Source organism: Dasypus novemcinctus, chromosome 21 (genome assembly GCF_030445035.2).
Source record: "Dasypus novemcinctus isolate mDasNov1 chromosome 21, mDasNov1.1.hap2, whole genome shotgun sequence".
NCBI classification, from domain to species: domain Eukaryota; kingdom Metazoa; phylum Chordata; class Mammalia; order Cingulata; family Dasypodidae; genus Dasypus; species Dasypus novemcinctus.
In genome coordinates this window covers 73784612-73806853 of record NC_080693.1, presented here as the reverse complement: position 1 = coordinate 73806853, position 22242 = coordinate 73784612, and the positions used below count along the sequence as shown (strand labels likewise).

Below are 22242 nucleotides of genomic sequence, written 5' to 3'. Positions count from 1 at the left end.
CACAGCAAATGGACACAGAAGAGCAGACACCTGGGGGGAAAGGGGAGAGAAATAAATTTAAAAAACAAAACAAAAACGGATTGTGTACAAATGGTACAGTTAAATTTCAAAGACATGCTTAGATTTGATCTACCTTTATATATTTTAGCAGAAAAATAGCCATGATATTTATTTTTAAAAATCTTAATTTTATAAGCTGGTTTACATAGCAGTAAGATGAAGTTCCCTGTGAATTCAAATTATTCAAATTAATGATAGTCCAGTCTTCCATTTTTCATATAAATCCGTTGCTTTAAAAAATTTTTCTTTTTCTAATTGAAATTTACTGTATTACAGAATATTATAATTTAGATTATACATTTAAGCAATCCTTCTTTACTAAACTATATGGTAAGATTATTCATGAATATAACTGGAATCAAGATCTGAACAAGGATCCCATCTCTGTTGTTTACTAGTTGAATGAATTTAGAGAGCTTATTTAACTGCTATAGAATAAAATGATAACAATTATAATACTTTGACAGAGTTGTAAAACTAAATGAGATAATGTGTGTAGATTTGCCTTATAAACTCAAACCAAAAGTAAACTATAGATACGTAATATTACACAAATTTAGTAATACAGGAGTTTAGCATAAAAACAATGAAATACGGGATTTATCACACCAGTGGTATTATAGCAATTACTTGTGTTTTGCCCAAAGACTTTAGCCATTCGCCATCTGGATGAATAAGTAGACCAGGTCTTATTTATTTATTTTTTATTTAAAAAAATTTTTTTTTGTCTTTATTCATTTAATATTAAAAAAATTTAATATTACATTAAAAAAATATGAGGTCCCCATATACCCCCCACCCCCCTCACCCCACTACTTCCCCCATAGCAACATTCTCCTCCATCATCATGAGACATTCATTGCATTTGGTGAAGACCAGGTCTTATGATTGTCATTCAGCTGTATTTTAGATAGAAGTGTCTAGTGACATAAAATAATTCTATTACTTTATCTGTACATGTTAATGTATTTATTTTTAAATAATAGAAGAGCATACTATTTAAAAGAACTTTTTAAAAACAAAGTAATGTCTTTATGGCAATAATAATCTTTCCTTAATTCCTCAATTTTGTAGGGTTATGTATTTTTTAAGGTTCATATAATTGTTTGCTAAAGAGAACTTTGCAATTTTATTTTCTTTGACAAATTAATAAAAATTTGTACGATTCCCATCTTCAAACTTTAAATTTTAGGGTGGTTTACAAGATGAATTACAAGCAGTATTCTGTAACATGATATTGAAGTCAGTTTATTTTAGATGTGTAGCTTTTTTGAGGATTTTATTTGTTCTAGGTTATTAACTAAATTTTGTGGTGTAATTGTCACATTTTATTAGGGGCTACTATCAGGACTAAATTAATTGAATACATTTACATTTTCCATTATAGTTGAAGACCAATGTTTCTCTTTGGAAGGAGCTGGAGTCAACTAAAGCTGTTATTATGGGAGAAACTGCAGTTTTAGAAATAGATACCTTTCCTCGAGGAGTAATTTTAATATACCTTGTTATAGCATTTTCACCTTTTGGATACTTTTTGGCAATTCATATTGTAGCAGAAAAAGAGAAAAGGTTAAAGGAATTTTTAAAGATCATGGGACTTCATGACACTGCCTTTTGGTATGTTATTACAAGTTTATTATTTAGTGGAATTAACAGTTGTGTTAAATAGCATACAAATCTTAAGAATTCTAATTTTGTTATTCACCTGACTTGATGTGGTGTTGATCCTAACTTTTTTTACAATTATTGTCTTTGCCTTGGAATTTGAGACTAATCAACAAGCTTCCGAAATTAATTGGCTTGTTTTAACATAAGAGAAGTGGAATTTGGAAAGCTTATGTTGGCAATACATGTTTAAATTCTTTTTCACATTTTGTTTGAATCGGTAAGGCCTGCTCCATGTATTTCTCTGTGTATGTCATCTTATATGTATAAAAGAAAGTTAGCAATTAATTGCTGCTACAGTCTTCCTATAGTATCATAGCATATATTATACATGATATTTAAATATTAATTGAATTCACTGTATGTAGTATATGGAGCCTTTTCCCTTAGAAAGTTTTAGTTATTTGGGTGAACTAATGAAGATGATACACATAATTTATAGAGAAGCAAATGAAAAACATCATTTTCACAAGTGAGTTTTAGTGTATCAGCATTTTTATACAGATAATTTTATAGAGGCATATATTTCTTTGACTGTTTTGTTTCCCTTTATTAGAGAAGTCATGGGTTTACAGAACAATCATGTACAAAATATAGGATTACCATATAACAGCCCACTACCAATACCTTGCTTTGGTGTAGAACATTTTTTACAATTGATAATATATTTTATTAATTAAAGTATTAGGTTCACTGTATAGTGTAGATCTATGGATTTTTAAAAAATTTTATTCTGTTACCATATATACAACTAACATTTCCCCTTTATTTCCAAATATATAATTTAGGGATGTTACTTACATTCACAATGTTATGCTACCATCACCACCATCCATTACCAAAACATTTACATCATTCCAAATATTTTAAGCCTTAACTTCCCATTCTGTATCCTGGGAACCCATATTCTAGATTCTGACTCTATGAATTTTCTTATTATAGTTCTTGCCAAACAATGAGATCATACAATATTTGTCCTTTTCTGTCTTGTTTATTTTACTCAATATCATGTCTTTAAGGTTCATCTATATTGTCGCATGTATCAAGATTTTATTCCTTTTTAAGGCTGAATAATATTCCATTGTATGTATATACCACATTTTATCTATACATTCATCAACTGATGGGACACTTCAGTTGCTCCCATCTTTTGGCAATTATGAATAATGCTGCTGTGAACATCAGTGTGCAAATATCTGTTTGAGCCCCTACGTTAAATTCTTTTGGGTGTATAGCTAGTAATAGCATTATAGAAGCATGAATTTTATAAATAATTCTAAGCCTTTTTTTTCTTTTTCCCACTGTATAAGTAAATTTGTGGGAAAGGTTAACCCCATACCTGTAGGTTGTTGTTATAGTCTATTTTCCAAAATTTTATTCCATTTAATCCAATGGGACAGTTTCTTATAACACTATACATAATTGGGTCATTGGAATTTATTTTCTTTGGTGTTTCTTTCTCCTATCATTAAAAAGTGATAGGTTTTTAAGATGTATTCAGTTATTAAAGTATTTGTAGAGGGGCAGAATAGTAATTGAATGCATTTAGGAAAATTGGCCTCTCAGTGCCTTTGTTTTGCCTCTTTAAAATGATGGATTCATTTTGGTAACTTAGATAATTTTTAGCCCTAACTCAGTGATTGATTTTATGATAAATACATTAAACCATGATCTGCTAACTTGAAAAAATGAAATGAAACTAGTTACTGTAGCAATTCCATTGAGCTCTGGTTGAAGAAGGTAAATATAGTGTATCCATTGTTGATCTTCTTGATCTTAAGTTGTGTAAACATATTAATTAGAACGTTGACTAGAGAGCCTTATTTGCAGTAGCTATCAGAGGTTTTATTGTTGCATATGCCCTGAAGAAAATTGTTATGTTGACACCTTAAACATTTTTGTGCTCTAAGAAAATCAGTAATATGCGTTATGGAACTTTTAAGAGTATTGAATTTAAATTAACAATGAATTGGTACTCATTTTTAAAGCTTTCTTTGACTCTTTGAAAGGTGATTACCATTTTATCTCTATATCTGGTTATAATTTTAGCTATAACTTAACCATATTGTATTTTTAATTACTCATGAAGAGTATTAATTTCCATTATTCACGCATCCACAGAAATGAATAGATTGACTTAATTTTAAAAACAAAATGAGTAAAATAAAACTGAATGTTTTTTTAAATCTGAAAGCCTATGCACATTGACCGGAAATGTATTTTATTCTCATTTTAGGCTTTCCTGGGTTCTTCTCTACACAAGTTTGATTTTTCTCATGTCCCTTCTTATGGCAGTCATTGCAACAGCATCTTCACTATTCCCTCAAAGTAGCTGCATTGTGATATTTCTACTTTTTTTCCTGTATGGATTGTCATCTGTAAGTCTTTCAATTTGCCATATCTTTATATAATTGTGTAATTGAGATCGCCTAGTTTTGGACTTTTCCCCCTTTGTTTTCATGAAATCCTGACCTTTTCAAGTTAATTTTTGTTTTAGGTTGAAGATGTTTAAAGATATAGCTTTGTAAATATAACTCATCAGTAGTGTTGATATTCATCTGGTATATTAGGTTATGTATCAGCCTTCATTTTAAATGGGTCCAGCTGCCCTTCTAATTGGCTTATGTGCTGCTATACTGGTTGTTAAATATTGTGACTATCATACCCTGATATTTAAAATGATAATTTACAAATAATTCATATACTTCTATATATAAATGCCTGGCTTTTAACTGGTTTTCTCTCTTACTGATACATTGCTTAAAAGATGGCTTCTGTATTTAAAAGCTTGTTGATTTACTGTTCTCTTCACCTATGTGCTCATCTAACAAAAGAAACATATGATTGACTATTTTACTATAGTGTAGAGGTGACTATGTTTGCTATCATATAGGCAAACTATAGTTTTTAATGCTTATCAGTTTTAATTTTTCTATGTATATCATTATTTGTGTAAAACTTACTATAGCATTGAGAAATTAATTTTTAATGAATATTTACATGAGTACAGCTTATTCTTAAACTTTTAAATTTTGTTTTCATACCAGTGTACATGAAAAATTCATTAACCATGATATTTATATTTTATAGGTATTTTTTGCTTTAATGCTGACACCTCTTTTTAAAAAATCAAAACATGTGGGAATAGTTGAATTTTTAGTCACTGTGGCTTTTGGATTTATTGGTCTTTTGATAGTCCTCATGGAGAGTTTTCCGAAATCATTAGTGTGGCTTTTAACTCCCTTCTGTCAGTGTACTTTTTTGATTGGTATTGCACAGGTAGGTGATATCTTTATCTTGCTTTTACTACATATTCTCTTTTTCCTCCAGTTCCATGCAACATCTTATACTACCATGAACATATATACCTTTGATTTGGAAAAATATTTAGGCTAGTGAATTTGGTTTTAGTCCTTTCAGGGGCAGTCAGGTTCTAAAGGAAAAAATCTTATAAGGAACTGTGTTATAAGCTAGAGCATAAATTTGGCTAATATACAAAGAAAAGATGTAATTACTAACTAAGAGATTACTTATATTGGCTGGATAAAATATTCTGACTTGTGAGACTAAATTAAGGTATTCTTTTTGAATATTGTCAAAAAAATTTTAATTATCTTGAGACCTAAGAACTACTGTACACATTTTGAGAGTCCACTGGGCCCCCCTTTTACTTAAGTATGTAGAATTATAGATTCATAGGTTTTTGTTGTGACTGAGAGGGACTTTAAATGCCATTTAATTCATCTTCATTTCAGAGATAAGGGGACTGAAGTCCATATTTGTATAATTAAAATTTACATAGCCACTTTGTGCCAGGGCTCAGTCCTGAATGAATCCTCAACCTAGTACATTTCTCTTTATACTCTATTATGTGTGTTTACTATGGATACTTTGTAGTAATTGCCTAATTAATCAAAGTAACTTCTTTGATTAATTTGGGAAATTGCTACCACAATTTCATCCTCTAATACTTAAATTGTTGTTTAACTTCCATGTGGACAATAACCCTTTAGTTTGCATTTATTAGTATTAATATCATATATATTTTTCCATTCAATAGCCTTAGTGTTAGAATTAAGTGCTTCAGCAGTGGATGTATTCTAGTTTAAAAAACAAGCATTAAAAACATGATTGAAAGGAACTGCTTTGAAAAACCTCTATTTTTGTAAAGCCTTTGCTGTTTCCCTTATATATTAATATTCCTAATTTGGTAGACTGTCTCATCTGTTAAAAGGCCCTGTTTGGTTACTGTCTCTGTGACTATAATGAGTACCTTTTTAAAAAATTTTTATTTTTTAATAATTTTTATTATTACCTTTTAAAAAAAAGATGCATAAGCCACACACAAAAAAGTAACACTTAAGTAGTGTTAGCATTTGCATGTTTTTTATCATTATTATTATAATAAAGTTGGTGTTTCTATTTTTCAGGTCATGCATTTGGAAGATGTTAATGAAGGTGCTTTATTTTCTAATTTGACTGAAGGCCCTTATCCTCTAATTATTACTATTATCATGCTAGCACTTAATAGTATATTTTATGTTCTCTTGGCTGTCTATCTTGATCAAGTCATTCCAGGTATGCTGTTGGTTATTGGATTTGACTTGAAAGATGTTTTGTCTTTTTTTCCCATACAGGGTCAACTTAATTTTAATTTTTTTTTAGCCAGGATGTCCTAAGTTACACTCAAAATATACTAAATAAGTTTTTTTTTAATACTTTGTGTTAACCATTACTGAACAGAAGGAGATTGTATAAAGAGAGCAGTTACTTTTTGTTATTGTTGTCTGCTCATTGTTTTTGCTCTTTGTTTGTTTTCTTTATTAGGCACTGGGAACCAAATCTGGGACTTCCCATGTGGGAGGTGGATGCTCAACTGCTTGACGCACATCCGCTCCCAGCAGTTTGTTTTGAAAGCCTTAAGTCTCAATCTGAACTTCTTAATTCAGTCTTTTTCTGTCTTAGTCTTTTTTGACTAAAGTAGTTCATTATTCTACCCTCTAAAAGTATGAAGTACCCCAAACTATGAAGTAATCTTGAAATTCCTACTATTCCCCTCATGTCCTATCATGTAGCCAATTCCTACAGAGTCAATAGTCTTATTAAAACCAAAACTGTAATTCTTTTATTCCTTGAGTTCCTTATTACGGTTGTCTACATTTCTGACCTGCACAGTCTTGTATAGTAATTACTATCCATATGTGACTTTTTAGATTTAAATTATTTAAAATTAAATAAATTAACAGTCTTTCTCTCAGCATGAGCCACATTTCAAGTGCTTAATAACTACAGTTGGTGGTTAGCTACCATACTGGACAGAACAGATACAGAACATTTCTTCTATTGGATAAAGTTCTATTGGGCAGTACTGGTCTAGACCATTGCAGTATCTCTTACTTACTTCTCCTACTTCCAGTCAGTGAAAGCACTTTACCACCTACTTTAATTAACTTAATAAACCTGCTTAAAAACTCTGCTGAGCATATTCTTTTAATTATATAGACAATTTTTATATATATATTAATGTCCTTCATAGTAATTTTATATATTTAATGACTCATTCTTACCTTCTCCCTCCTTACTGTACCTTTTATTCATCCATACAGTTCTTTTTTCATATTTAAACACATCCCCACCTGTATTGTTGTAGAATTGAGAGAAGTTTAATTATTTGAGTATAGAGAGGCCAGGACTCAGGAATGATTTTGAGAAGGAAAAATAGTTTATTGACGGCCGGCCAGACTCGGGAGCTTTCTGTTTGAATCCCGAGCCCTGAACAAGATTTTCAAACGTCTTTTATACAGAGAGGAAAGGCCAAATGGTCCCTTTGTTTCAGTTCTCAATAGGCTTCAATTAGCATATATATCTTCCACATCTTAGGTAAGCTTTTAGCATGGACTCCAGATATTCTAGATAAGCTTTTAGCATATTTGGTTTTTGCATTCATAGCCCTTGCATTGTTAAACTGTTTCCTGGGACTGGAGCCATTGCCATTGTCCCTAAGGGCAGGACTGCAGCCTCTTACCGTTCCACACCCACAAGTCAAACAGCTTAGGTTATCTCTGAAGAGACAAAGAGCCTTCCACCCATAGCCCACATCATTCCCCCCTTTTGCCAAAGTTTAACTTGCTAAGCTTTGGCATAATTATTGTTGGAGCTATGAGGTGGATGGCTGTTTGTTGTTTTGATTGATTATTTATCAGTCTTTAGTACAGCATCCAGGACTGTTTTTAGAAGTTTAGAACTTTTCATTCTGGACAGCAGAATCTTGGGCAGGGGCTTTTTGCAGTTATTCTGCTGCCACTGGCACTCACGTGGATTTCCAGTCAGGTTCCAGATCCATCTATTACTTTTATTTTACTCTTAAAGAGTTTACACTTTTAATTTAAAAGGGGTGCTGAAGGGAGACGATTTCTTTTCTGTAACTGCTTCCTGCTGGCCATGGGCTGTAGTCATTGCCTAATAAGGTGTAAAACTCTTATTAATTTATTTTAACTGGAGGAAGATGGATCTGGCATTCTGTACGAAGTTGGATGAAGTTTTCATATGGTTAATAAGATGTTTACTCTGAAAGAAACAAACTTAATTAAAAATTTGGAATACCCGTTTTTAAAAGAGGACATTGGATTACAGAGGTAGACAAGGTTAGGTGCCTATAAAGATGGCACTTCTTCTTAAAAGCTGGTGGGAACAGCATATATATTCTTTTTTTTTTTTTTTAAGTTATTTATCTTTAGAGAAAAATTGCAACAGACACTTAGCTTTGTCTGAAGACACATTCTAAGCTGTTTAATGATTGGCACTCATTCGCTCTGTCAGATGCTCCTGGTTAACTGGCACTCCTTGAGAACTGGCTTCACTCAGGATTAGAACACTAAGTTGGAAATTCTCTTGGTTTTTACCTGTGGAGTGATTAGAACTACAGAATAAAGGTTTTTTTTACACCTTGGTTTTAATTGTACAATTTCTAGCAATTTTGACTTGTTCAATAGGTGACTCAACATCAGCAAGCAAGCCTCACCTTTGCTACACAGCAGAGTACAGTAGAATATAGAAGTTGACTGAGACTGGCTGAGATTGCCACTTTATTTTATAGACATGTTATTAACTGTTTAGAAAATGATTTTACCAGGAATTTAACATGTCTAATTTACTTCTGCACTTGATCCAAAATAGAAAAGATAACATTACAATTATTAGGCATGTATTTAGTACAGGATAAAAGTACAGCACTTAATATTAACTAATGTATTACTTAATGCATAAGGATTCAGAGTTGCAATTATTAGTTTTGAGTTTCAGGTTTATAATACTTTACATGTTATCTCTCCATGAGAGCAGGCCGTAATGCCAATTGTGTTTAAGTTTCACTTACAGTATCCTGGTATCATGGCTCCACTTAGCATGTTCTTCAACGCAGTGAGCAAGTTGCAGCATCCTTTATCTTAGAGAGATTTTTCAGTATTCTACTAGCCTGGTGCATAGTGCTCTCTGGCACCATGGAACAGTGCCAGTCTGGAGGCAATATTCATTGTACACTTGGCTGTACCGAGTCATTATTGGCTGCTGCAGGAGCTTGAAACTGCAGTATAGTTTCCATCGACTTCAGGAGCAGAACCAGAAACTGATAAAGCACATATTTTAATTGAGGGGTCAGTGACCAGCCTAGCCAATAACTCACATGGAGAGGACACCTGTAATGTATTCAAGGCTTGGTTTGAATGCACAAGAGTTTGACAATGTTAAAATTTATTCCTTGTTTTTATATATATTTTAAACAACTTAACGCAACACATATATCAAATGACTGTTTACTTACACAATTTTACTATGAAGATAACAGTAGGTACTTTACTAATAGAGGAAAAATATTATTTTTCATTGTTAAAATGAAAACAGAATATTTCCAATAGAATTAAGACAACTTTTTATTACCATTTACTTAAATGTGTACTTTGCAGTGGCCTTCAGACAGGTTTTATTATCACGAAGTTATTTCTGCTACCAATACCAATCTAAGTTTTTTAGTTAACAATGACTTCTACAACTAGAAGTATTTAAACATTTTCAGTTTGGAAGATGTTTTACAAACTCTTTATAATTGACTATAACCACATTGACTAGCCACCTCATGTTTAAATAAACTTACTAAATTACAATTACTAATGAAAGAAATTTACTCTTTATTTAAGAGAGCATATCTACAATCTTTTTCCTTTAGCCTAATTTCACCAATGTGAACTTACAATTTTCATTACTGTAAAGATTTTGTACATATAATGTTAATTTAGTTTATAAATTAACTATGGGAGATTAGACTCAAGTTAAATAAAATTGAAACCATAATAGTTTATGCAAGGAATGTTCTCTTTTTCCTTTACAGGAAGCTAAAAACTTTTTTTCTTTGGTTAAGTTATGAAAATTAATAATTTAAAAGCATACTGACTACCAGGTTTTAAAACACATTACACATTTATTTATTTATTTATTTTTTTAATCATAACCTAGGAAAGATCTTTCCATAGTTTTTATGGACTTTCCTTTACTTACTGAAATTTGTTAATAGAGCCACTAATTACCTTTATTTTGTTGGAAAGAAATCTTCTGAAAGAAAATAAGTCTTACCAGATTGTGGAGAAGAATTTATTCTCAATCTTACAAGAAGGTTTATTCTCAATCTTACAAGAAGGAGCCAGATATGGCTGGTGCCCCGAACAAAGAAAAATGACACAATTTATACCCCTAAGCCTAGCATGCAAGCTCTTCCTCTGTTTTTCCATAGATTGGATACTTCAGAAGTTACAGCTTATCTGAGTTCTAACCTTCCCACGCAAAAGCTTGTGATTTAACTCCTTCCTCTATCACATTCCAACCATTTTAGTTTTTACTTGCTCCCCTTTGTCAAATAAGGAATAGAATTTAGTGCTGAAATGGCATCGACTTAGTTGGGCATCCTTCCACTGCTCATAGGACTGGCCTAAACTGGTCTCCTCCACTGCTGTCCAACCCGGGAGTGGGAGACTGAGGCAGCAGGCCGCCAGGTTACACCAATCAACAATTTTTTCCTTATGTGAAAATTAACCTAATCTTTTTTTTTTTAATTTTTTTTTTTTTTAAGGCTGACAAAAGGTTTAAACTTGGAAATTACAGGGCAAACTGATTCTTAATTCCCTAGCCTAGTAGATAGGTTTAATCTGCCACACCTAGTCTTGCCTTTAAAGCTCTTGCAAAGAGGAGGCCCTTTCCTAATTGTTTCTATAATCAGATTTCTATGACTTTTTCATCCTGCTTAGTTTAATTTGGGCTTTAAGAATATTTACAAATATAACTGCATATTTAGTTTTTAACAATTTGAATAGAGCTCTTTTAAGAATTTTTGTTAATTTGATATTATCTTGATGTATGAAGACATACACTGAGCATTTTTTTTTTAAATGGGCAGACACAAAGAGTTAGACACAAACACAACTCATTGATATTACTTATAATTTGCATTATTTTATATACTGTTTAGCTTAATTAATTAGGGGTCCAGAAATACATATTACTTATATAACTGCATATTTAACCTCAACAATTTGAGCAAATAGGCAGATATAAATAGTTTGAGACAAAAACGTAACTTTAATTACTTTAAACTTCTAATCTTTACAAAACAAGTGTGACTGCAAACATTTCAAAGACTCCTGAAACTTTCCTTAATTTGCACTATGACCATGCAGTTTACCACAAGAATTTTCCTTCTTACTTAATGGATTGTAATAACCAAAATGTTCTCAATGCTTTAGCACCATTTTGTTTTAGAACTTTATATTTTACCTTGAAATTAGCAGAATTTTGGATAAACAACAAGATTAATTTTATATATTTACTGAGGCTATTTGAAGACTCAGGGAGACAGACGTTTCTCTCATGAATTGCCACTCTTAGGGACACTGACTGTCTAGGCAGGAGACTTCTCCCCCTCCACCCCTCTTTTCATTTTGGAGATAATAAAATTCCAGTGGTCATTTAACCTTATTCCATCAGGCAGCAATTTATTTAGTTTACACTTGAATTCATGAGAGAAAGGGTTACTAATACCAGGACAGGAGACAGTGATGTCCCAGCTCTTTTCTGGCCTATAGGGGCAGAAGCTATTATGAAATAACCATAGGCAAAGGCAAGGGGTGAGGTTAGCCTTGAAGTAACCATAAACTAAGGAAAGGTAAAGTTTAGAGTTTATACTTAAATAATAACTTCAGGCTAAATTCACCCAGATATAATTTCAGTTATTACCTTTCCACTGTTTTATAATATAAATGCATTTATAAATGATTTTAAAGACAAAGTCATCTTCTGTTTCCTTAACAATAAAAACACATTCCATATATCCCACATACTAAGTTACCAGGCAAACTTTTTACAACATGTAATTGCCATTAATACTAAAAAGCTTGTTAAAATAATGAACTTTTCTTCACTTTAAATACTTAGCATGTAATACCAGAAACAGTTTCTTTGGAAGCAAGTTGGCAGGGGAGGATGGCTGCCAAATAAATTTGTTATAAAATTACCTTTTATTATTATTATTAATTCAGTTTTTATTAAATAATGACTTTCTGCAATTTGCCATTTAAATACCTTAATTTAAACAATGGTTTGTAAAAACTTTATAATTATTTATACCTTTAAGACAAATTTTACCTTCACAGAACACATTCTCTTACTTAAAGTTACTACAATACATTCTAAGAACCTGGGCAGAATGCAAACGTATTTTGGCTTTGACACTCTAAGGAGGGAACTTTACTGTACTTATTCTGATTCTGCTTTTCACCCCCTTCACTTCCCCTCCTTCCAGGCAGTCGGGTGCACAACAAACAGGAATGCGGCTTATGAATAGAAGGGTGGACTCACTGGAAAGGGGCAAGCCGCTCTCCCCTTTCCAGCTTTCAGCCAAAATGGGCAGACAGAACCTACTCAAATTTGGCAACTCTGCCGGGGACCCAGCCACTCTGACTGGGACATCCCCAACAAACTTGGGTGCATGGCGCGGACACAGATGGCCTCCAAGCCCCGGCAAAGGGCCAGACCAGAGACAAGACAGCAGAGCATGCACAAACATCTAGACTCCGCAGTCATCCAGACTCCTCAGCTTTTGCCCCAGAATCATTTCACCCCCTTACCAATGGCAAGGGAGGGCTCCAGCTTAGCTGTAATTCTACTTTACGTAAGGATACAACTCCAACACTAGCATTGAGCTGACACAGACAGAAGCAGAAAGGTCACTAATTTGACCCACAAGTTTATATATTTATTTTCACTATGGCTGCCCCCACAGCCATCACAAACCTCAGAACACTTAACATTTGGTATAAAGCGAATTCATTCACAAATTAGCACCATAACAAAAGATTTCAGTTAGACTTTTCCACTGTTTAACTTTATACCCAGACTAAGCTCCACTAGAAAAGCCGATCCATTTTTCTGTAACCAAGTTTGTTTGTTTGTTTGTTTTAATCCAGACCAATTTCCAGGACGTTAGGACTTGAACCTATAAACAGCCCTTCCTATTAAAATCAAGCCTCCACTCCTTTAGTGGATATAAGACTAGTACCAGATTCTAACATGCAGTTAGACAAACCCAAAACACCAGGGCTTTTTCCCGGTTTTTCTCTGGGACATTAGGACTCGAACCTATAAAGAGCCCTTCCAATTAAAATCGAGACTCCACTCCTTTAGTGGATATAAGACTAGTACCAGATTCTAACATGCAGTTAGACAAACCCAAAACACCAGGGCCTTTCCCTGGTTTTTCTCCTTTTCCCAAGCCTAGAGAGAACGGCTTCCCCCCAACCTTCTGGGGCTACTAGGGTTCTCTCGGGAGGTGATCAGCCTCCCCTTCCTAGCAATTAAAGCTAGGGCCTTCCAGACTCTGCTCACCTGGGGAGTCTTAACCTTCTTCCATGTTCGCAGTTCTTTTTCATTCCCAGAATCTTTCTCTTCAGACCTTCCATTGCCCTCGATTTTTGTTGGGAAGATTCTCGTGGAGCCCACATCTTTTCCGGATTAAATTTAATCCAGGGGCGCCCAGATTTGGGGTTCACCCTTGTCCTCCCGGCTTCCTCAGGGATTTGGAAGGGGCAGCAAAATGCTACTGTCTCTGGCCTTCGTTTGTTGTCCCATCTGGGTCGCCAAAAATGTTGTAGAATTGAGAGAAGTTCAATTATTTGAGTATAGAGAGACCAGGGCTCAGGAATGATTTTGAGAAGGAAAAATAGTTTATTGACGGCCGGCCAGACTCGGGAGCTTTCTGTTTGAATCCCGAGCCCTGAACAAGATTTTCAAACGTCTTTTATACAGAGAGGAAAGGCCAAATGGTCCCTTTGTTTCAGTTCTCAATAGGCTTCAATTAACATATATATCTTCCACATCTTAGGTAAGCTTTTAGCATGGACTCCAGATATTCTAGATAAGCTTTTAGCATATTTGGTTTTTGCATTTCCCCTAAATACTTAAAGTTTATAGCCCTTGCATTGATAAACTGTTTCCTGGGACTGGAGCCGTTGCCATTGTCCCTAAGGGCAGGACTGCAGCCTCTTACCGTTCCACACCCACAAGTCAAACAGCTTAGGTTATCTCTGAAGAGACAAAGAGCCTTCCACCCATAGCCCACATCAGTATCAGTTTGATTGTTTTCAGCTATTTATAAACCTTCTTAATTGGCTTGAACAGAAAGGAATTAATTGTAACACTTATAAGGAAAGCCAGAGATAAGGTAGGTGCAGGGTTGTTTGTCTTAGCTCAATTATATCATCTGGGACCCACTTTCTCTGTGTTTTGCCACCTTTGTTTCAGAGTCTGGCAGGTTTGCCCTCCTCATGGTTTCAAGCAACAGCTGGCTCATTTATGACAGAGAATGTTTATTCACTTTTACATTACTACAAACTCTTAGCAACTCTGAAATTATAGATAAGAATTGTCAATAAAACTTTGATTTTTACATGATACTGATTTTAGAATTTTATCCATATCTAAACTTTATATCTAAGTTGTCATGTTCAAATACTGCCTTTATGATTTTAAAACTAGTCTTCAGAATTAATAATATATGGTAAATCTTTTTTTTTTTTAATTTTCAGGTGAATTTGGCTTACGGAGATCATCTTTCTATTTTCTGAAGCCATCATATTGGTCAAAGAGCAAAAGGAATTATAAGGAATTATCAGAGGGCAACATTAATGGGAATATTAGTTTTAGTGAAATTGTTGAGCCTGTTTCTTCAGAATTTCTAGGAAAAGAAGCCATAAGGTATGATTGAATCTTCGGCAACTTAGCTATAAAAACTGCTGATGGGGCCTGCCACATTAATATCTTATCTTTTAAATAATGTATGTAAGTATCATATCTTAGGAGATTTGGGAGACACTTCATTATTTTAAAAGCACAATAAAGATTGCTTTTTAAAAAAATTCTCATTTTCTTTGTAGCCATTTTAAAATAAGGTTGCTAATAGGTTTGAAATTTTATGTTCCAGTGTTTATACAATTAAGCTGTTTAAAGCTTCCTGAATGTTATGGAGTTTGAAAGAATGTTATGGAGGTTGAAAGAGAATAAATACTAATGATATAATTTTATTCATGCTTGCATTATCTTTATACAACATATTTAATTGTCCTCTTAATTTCATAGATCATTAGGGCATTTTAACAGAATCAGAATCTCAATTTAATGTTTTTTAAAATAAAAATCACTTTACTCCTCGCAGCTCAGTGGGTTCCAATGGTACCCTTATTCAGGATTGCATGATTAAGGCAGAATTTTTTTTTTAATGCAGATTTTTAAAATATATGTTTTTTATTGTGGGAATATGTATAACATACAATGTGCCATTTTAACCATTGTTAAGGGTACAAATCAGTGATGTTAATTATATTTACAATGTTGCACTGCTGTCAACACCATCCATTACCAAATTTTTTTTACCACCTAAAACAGAAACTCTATACCCATTAAGTAAAACTACTCATTCTCCCTCTTCCCAGACCACAGTACACTCTAATCTGTTTTTCTACATCTATGAATTTTCTTATTCAAGGTATTTCATTTAAGTGGAATCTTAAAGTATTTGTTTGTGTCTGACTTATTTCACCTAGTATGAGTGTTTCAGGGTTCATCCATACTGTAGCATATATAAGAACTTCATTCCTTTTTGTGGTTGAATAGTATTCCACTGTATGTATATGGCACATTTTGTTTATCCATTCATCTCTTGAACATGTGGGTTTCCACTTTTTGGCAACTGTGAATAATGCTCCTGCCTTATTGTACATTGTACAAGTATCTGTTTGAGATACAATTTTACATTTGTGTACAAGTATCTGTTTGAGTCCCTGCTTTCAGTTCTTTGAAGAATTATTTCTTTAAAAATATGTAAAATAAAATTAAACTGGAATGAGGGATTTGCCTTGTGTGTTTATAGGCAATTTAAAATGTGTGCTGACATGAAATTGTGTTTAAAATTTATAAATGAAGTAATTCATTTAAGTTACATTTTATTTGTATTCCTTTTAACTGATGTAGAAAGTATTTATTAATAATCACAATGGAAAAAGCATCAAAGATGAAAAGAAATCCACAGACTGGTAGAATCATGACTGACTTTCTTTTTAGAAGTTTTTTGGCATGAAAAATGAGTAAATGTCAGTTAAAATGGAGAGGGCTATTTTTCTCTTATAACTTCTTTAAAATAATTATATAATTATTGTATTAAAGATCTCCAGAGAAACAGAACTGACAGGATATTAAGAGATTTATTGTAGGAATTGGCTCATGCAACCTTGGGAATTGACAAGTCTGAATTCTGTAGGATAACCACAAGTTGGAAACTCTGATAAAGGTGATATTGAGTTTTTCAGAAGAGAGCTGGCTGATACAGAGATAGAAATTCTTTTTTTTTTTTTTTTGACCACTGAAATCCTCAGTTCTCCCTTTAAGGCCTCCAGCTGATTGGTTGAGGAGACTTCTCATTGCTGAAGGCTTTTGCCTTAGTTGATTGTAGCTATAGTCAGCCATAGATGCAATTAACTAACTAATGATTATATCCCATCTATAAAATACCCTTACAGTCACAATGAGGCTATTGCTTGCTTGACCAAACAATGGAGCACCATAACCTAGCCAAGCTGGCACATGAAATTAACTATCAAAGTTATTGTTGACTGCCTTTGGTTCATTGTTTTAGTGGGAAGAAAATTTATTATTACTATTAAATATGACAGCTTTGATACAAATATTATGTGTAAACATGCACTTTTAAATTGCTTTAAATACTTAAAGTAGAAACTATGTCTTTCAGAATCAGTGGAATTCAGAAGACATACAGAAAGAAAGGAGAAACTGTAGAGGCTCTGAGAAGTAAGTAGCCTTCCTAGTATTGTCCATAGCATTAAAGTACAAATGGAAAAAGCAACATGCATAATGTATGGAAAAGTTAAAATTCTCTATAACAATTTTCTGTCTTTCGTTTAGGGATACTTTATTCATGTGATTAATAGTAATAATAAAACTAACAACAATAAAATAACATCAAAGTGGTAAAAGCAAAAAGTAATAGCTATTAAGTTGAAAATTTTCCAATTATTTGCACTGTTTATAACCTTTTAAATTTGATTACATGTTTATATGTTAAGTGTTTGTTTTTTTTTTTGGCTTAACAGACTTTCTCATCCTCAGTACTCTTGACATTTGGATACACACACATACAACACAGAAACTCACACACTCAACCTGAGAGCCTAACATACTGGCTTTTATAGATGCCTTCATTTTATTATTTTCAGGTTTATTGCCATAAATTTATTATAATCTCATATTATCTTTTAACGGTCTGTGGGATCTGTAGTGATCTCCCCTTTTTTAATACTTAAGTTTATTACTTGTGCCTTCTTTACTTTTTTAGCAGGGCTTTATCAATTTTAAAAAAAGCTTTTCAAAAAGCCAACTTTTGGCTTTGTTGATACCATCTGTTATCTATTTCCTGTTTCCTAAGTTTTTGCTCTTTTCTTTCTTGTTTTCTTGTTTTTTCCTTTGGCTGCCCCTCTTCTGCTAATTCTTGAGATAGATGCATAGGTAATTTTCTAATGATGCATTTTAAGTATATACATTTTCCTCTAAGCCTGGCTTTAGCTGCATTCCACAGGTCTTGATCGGTTGTGTTTTCATTATTATTCAGTTTTGAATATTTTCTACTTTTTATTGTGATTTCTTCTTTGTTCCTTGGATGATTTATGCATTTTGATTTTTAACTATATGGAGACTTTGTAGCTATGATTTTGGTATAAATTCTTGCATTACTTTCAATGTGATCAAAGAACATAGTCTTATGATTTCAGCCTTTTGAAAATTTTTTAGATTTGATTTATAACCCAGCTTATGATCAGTTTTTGTATCAGTTCTGTGTGCACTCGCACATGACATATTCTATAGAAGTTGGGTATAGTGTTTCATATGTCAGCTCAAGTTGGTTAATTGTATTTTTAAAAACTTCTATATTCCCTGCCCTCCCTGAGATAGCTGATATAATTTATATATTTAATTGTTTCAAAACAGTGAAATCCTACAATGTTTGTCCTTTTATTTCTGACTCATTTCGTTCAACATGTCTTCAAGTTTCATCCATTTTGTCATATGTATGTGGACTTCATTCCTTTTTTATGGATGAGTAATGTTCCATTGTGTGCATGTGTATAAACATTTTATTTATCCATTCATTAGTTGATGGACACTTGAGGTGCTTTCATCTTTTGGCAATTATGAATAATGCAGCTATGAACATTGGTGTGCAAATATATGTTTGAGCCCCTGCTTTCAGTCCTTTTAGAGATAAACCTAGTAGTGGGATTGTGAGATCATATGGTAGCTCTATACTTAGTTTTCTGAGAAACAGCCAAACTGTCTTCTACGGGGTTTATACCATTTTGCATTTCCACCAACAGTGAATATGTTCCTATTTCCCCTGATCTTCTCCAACACTTATTTTCCATCTTTATAATAACAGCCTTTCTCATGAGTGTGAAATAGCATCTCATTGTGGTTTTGATTTGCTTTTACAACCCAACTCCTGACGGGCATGCGTTGGTCAGGCCGTGGGACCAAAGAATATACATGGCATTTAGTCAGGCATAAGCTTTGTTGGGACTTAAAATACATTTGAAGGCAATTTAAATCTGGCCATATCAAGCCATCAATGGCTGCTGCAATATACTTTCCATTCACTTCAGGAGTCATGTCCAGAGGTATGGTCGATATTTTTATTTTAGGGATTGTAGTGACCAACATAGCCAGTAACTCAAATGGAGAGGTACCAACAAACAAATAAATGAACTGGAGGCCTGTTTTGAATGTACAAGAGAGTTTTACAATACTGAAGTCAATTGCTTAACTTTTATACACTTTCTAAATACTTCCAGTGCAGTTTATAACATCTTAAATGAACTTAGCTATTTTTAGTACTTTTTACTTCTACACCTTTGCTATGATTATGTTAATTAACAGGTATTTTACTTTGGTAGAATAGGAAAAATTACTTTCTCCATTATTTTATGAAAACCTAATATTCCCAATGGAATTAAGATTATATTCCCCCTACCACCAGTTTAATATTCAGATTGAGGTGGCCTCTGATAGGTTTCCTTGAAATGAAGTTACTTTTTGTTATCAATATAAGTTGAGGTTTCTATGTAATAATGACTTCCTAGAACTAGCCATTTAAATACTTCAATTTAGACAAATCTTTTACAAACTTATAATTAACCATAAGTTACTTTTTGTTATCGGTGTCAGTTTATGTTTCTTTTTAATAACAGCTTCCTGGAATTCGCCATTTAAGTATTGCAGTTTAGAAAATGCTTTTGCAAACTTCTTATACTTATCCCCATGTGGTAGGCAGACACCCTATCCACTGGGCCAAGTCCACTTCCCAGGAGTGCACTTTAGACAGACTCGAAGTTCAGGAGTAAGCTCTTGCTTCAAAACTGAAAGTTCTTTTTAACACTTTAGTAAAAATTCTGATCAAATGTGAATAAAACTTAAAACATTGTCAAAATAGCATCCCATTAAACTCTTCCAGTTTACACAATTTTGCAATGTAACTGATCATCAACTTGATGCATGTGATCAGTTAAGGAATCTTTCATTTCTGCCTGTGCTAGATGCATATCCTTTTCTGACTTTAACTTTCCTTTTAAGCAGCGCACAAGGCTTTTGACTTGTTCTGCCTTGGTAGCTACCTGCAAATCTCCTAACAGTCCAGGTAACGGCTGCCGCCATCTGGTGGTCTTCTATTTCTTTAAGTGCAACTGCTTTGCTACCTGCTGTAGTATAGCCAGCATACCTGCTGGAGTTTTCAGGGCATCCCCATATTCTCTTGGTGGTCCCCACTTGTAGGGCAGCAACCCCTCCCTACTTGAATGTTATAGTCCAATTTGGGGTTTTCCCTGTGGCTTCTCCTTTCCAGAGCTCATACCTACCACTCCTGGTGGTCCTTCGGTCTCCTGGCTGAGGCCAGTTGTTGCAACCCAACTCCTGAAAGGCATAAGTTGGTGTGGCCATAGGACCAAAGAACACACCTGACATAGTCAGGCATGAAGTTTATTGGGACTTACAGACAGGAGAGGCTCTCTGATGGCAGTGATTCAGAGAATGAAGATAGCATTCTGCAAAGAGACAGGGAAATGAGTTGTGACGTAAGGGGTTTTAGAACAAGGATATACTGTAGGGTATGAAAACAGTTTCTGCTAGGGTCACGTGAAGTGTACATATGGGGTCTGGTGATGTTTTCACTATGCTTGTAGGAAGGACATTTACCAAGGACATTTACTGCTTTGTGAAGATTATAGTTTATAATACCATATATACATTTTTTCCCCTCTGCGGAGAGTTGTTAAGCTTTAACTTATGTCACACAGGCAGCTAAGTGCTGAGGTCTTGGGGAGGGTCCTGGTTCCCCACATTTGCATTTCCCTGATGGCTAATCATGTTGAACTTCTTTTCATGTGCATTCTAGCCATTTGTGTGTCTTCTTTGGAGAGCTATCTGAATTCTTTTGCCCATTTATTAATTGGATTGTCTTTTTGTTATTCCATTTAAGGATTTCTCTATATATTCAGGATATTAGTCTTTTATTACATATATGGTGTCCAAATATTTTCTCCCTTTGTAGGTTGTTGTTGTTTTGTTTTGTTTTTTCTATGATAAAGTCGTTGATGACCAAAAGTTTGTAATTTCAAAGAAGTCCCATTTATCTATTTTTTTCTTATGTTGCTCATGTTTTGGGTATAAAGTCTGAGAAACCAAGGCCCCTAATATACTTCCTTACATTTTCTTGAGGAGTTTGATAGCTCTAACTCTTAAGATTAAGGTCTTTGACCCATTTTGAGTTTATTTTTATAGATGGTGTGAGGTAGGCATCTTTTTTCTCTTCTTGCAAATAGAGATCCAGTTTTCCCAGCACCACTTGTTAAAGAGTCTGTTCTTTCCCAGTTGGCCCGCTTTGTCAAATATTAGCTGGCAATAAATGTGATGTTTGATTTCTAAGTTCTCAGTTTTACTCCCTTGATCTATGTGTCTGTCCTTTTGCCAATACCATGCAGTTTTGGTTACTGTGGTTTGTAGTAAGTTTTAAGATAAGGAAGTGTGAGTCCTGCAACTTCATTATTATTTTGCAAGATAGCTTTAGCTATTTGGCACCCTTTAACCCTTGCATATAAATTTGATGATTGACTTTTCCTTTTCTGCAAAGAAGGTTGTTGGGAGTTTTTATTGGATTGCATTGAATCTATAAATTGCTTTGGGTAGTATTGACATGTTAAAGATATTTAGTCTTCCAATCCATGAACATGGAATGTCCTTCCATTTATTTAGGTCTTTATTTCCACAATTTTTTGTAGTTTTCTGTATGCAAATCCTTTATATCCTTGATTAGATTTATTCCTAGATATTTGACTCTTTTAGTTGTTATTATTATGAATGGAATTTTTTTCTTGATTTCTTCTTCTAATTGTTCATTTTTTGTGTATAGAAACTATACTGGTGGTTGGATGTTTAGCTTGTACTCTGCACTTTGCTGAATTCATTTATTACTTCTAGGAGCTTTTTTTGTAGATCTTTTCAGAATTTTATGTATATAGGATCATATCCTCTCTAAAAGGGAAGGTTTTACATCTTCCTTTACAATTTGGATGTTTTATTTCTTTTTCTTGCCTTACTGCTCTGGCAATCGTGTTGTTTTTTCCTTTGTTCTGTTAATGTGGTATATATTATATTAATTGATTTTCTTATGTTGAACCAACTTTGCATACTAGGGATAAATCCCACTTGATCATTGTGTATAATAATTTTAATATTTGCTACTATTTTTTGAGGATTTTTACATCTATAGTCATAAGATATTGTTCTGTGGTTTTCTTTCCTTGGGGTATCTTTATCTGGCTTTGATATAAATGTGATGTTTGCCTTGTAGAATAAGTTAGGGAG

The 22242-nt window shown here is 33.5% G+C and overlaps 1 protein-coding gene across 8 annotated transcripts in view; it reads left to right on the top strand.

The window, feature by feature from the left end:
• Nucleotides 1-22242, top strand: part of ABCA5 (ATP binding cassette subfamily A member 5) — a 95247-nt gene that overhangs the window by 29142 nt on the left and 43863 nt on the right. For all 8 annotated transcript variants that reach the window (XM_058284632.2, XM_058284637.2, XM_071210785.1 and 5 more), the window contains 6 exons: nt 1448-1677; nt 3962-4103; nt 4816-5004; nt 6156-6303; nt 14850-15018; nt 17066-17124. In XM_058284632.2, coding sequence (XP_058140615.1) covers nt 1448-1677; nt 3962-4103; nt 4816-5004; nt 6156-6303; nt 14850-15018; nt 17066-17124 — 937 coding nt within the window. The remainder of the gene's footprint in view (nt 1-1447; nt 1678-3961; nt 4104-4815; nt 5005-6155; nt 6304-14849; nt 15019-17065; nt 17125-22242) is intronic.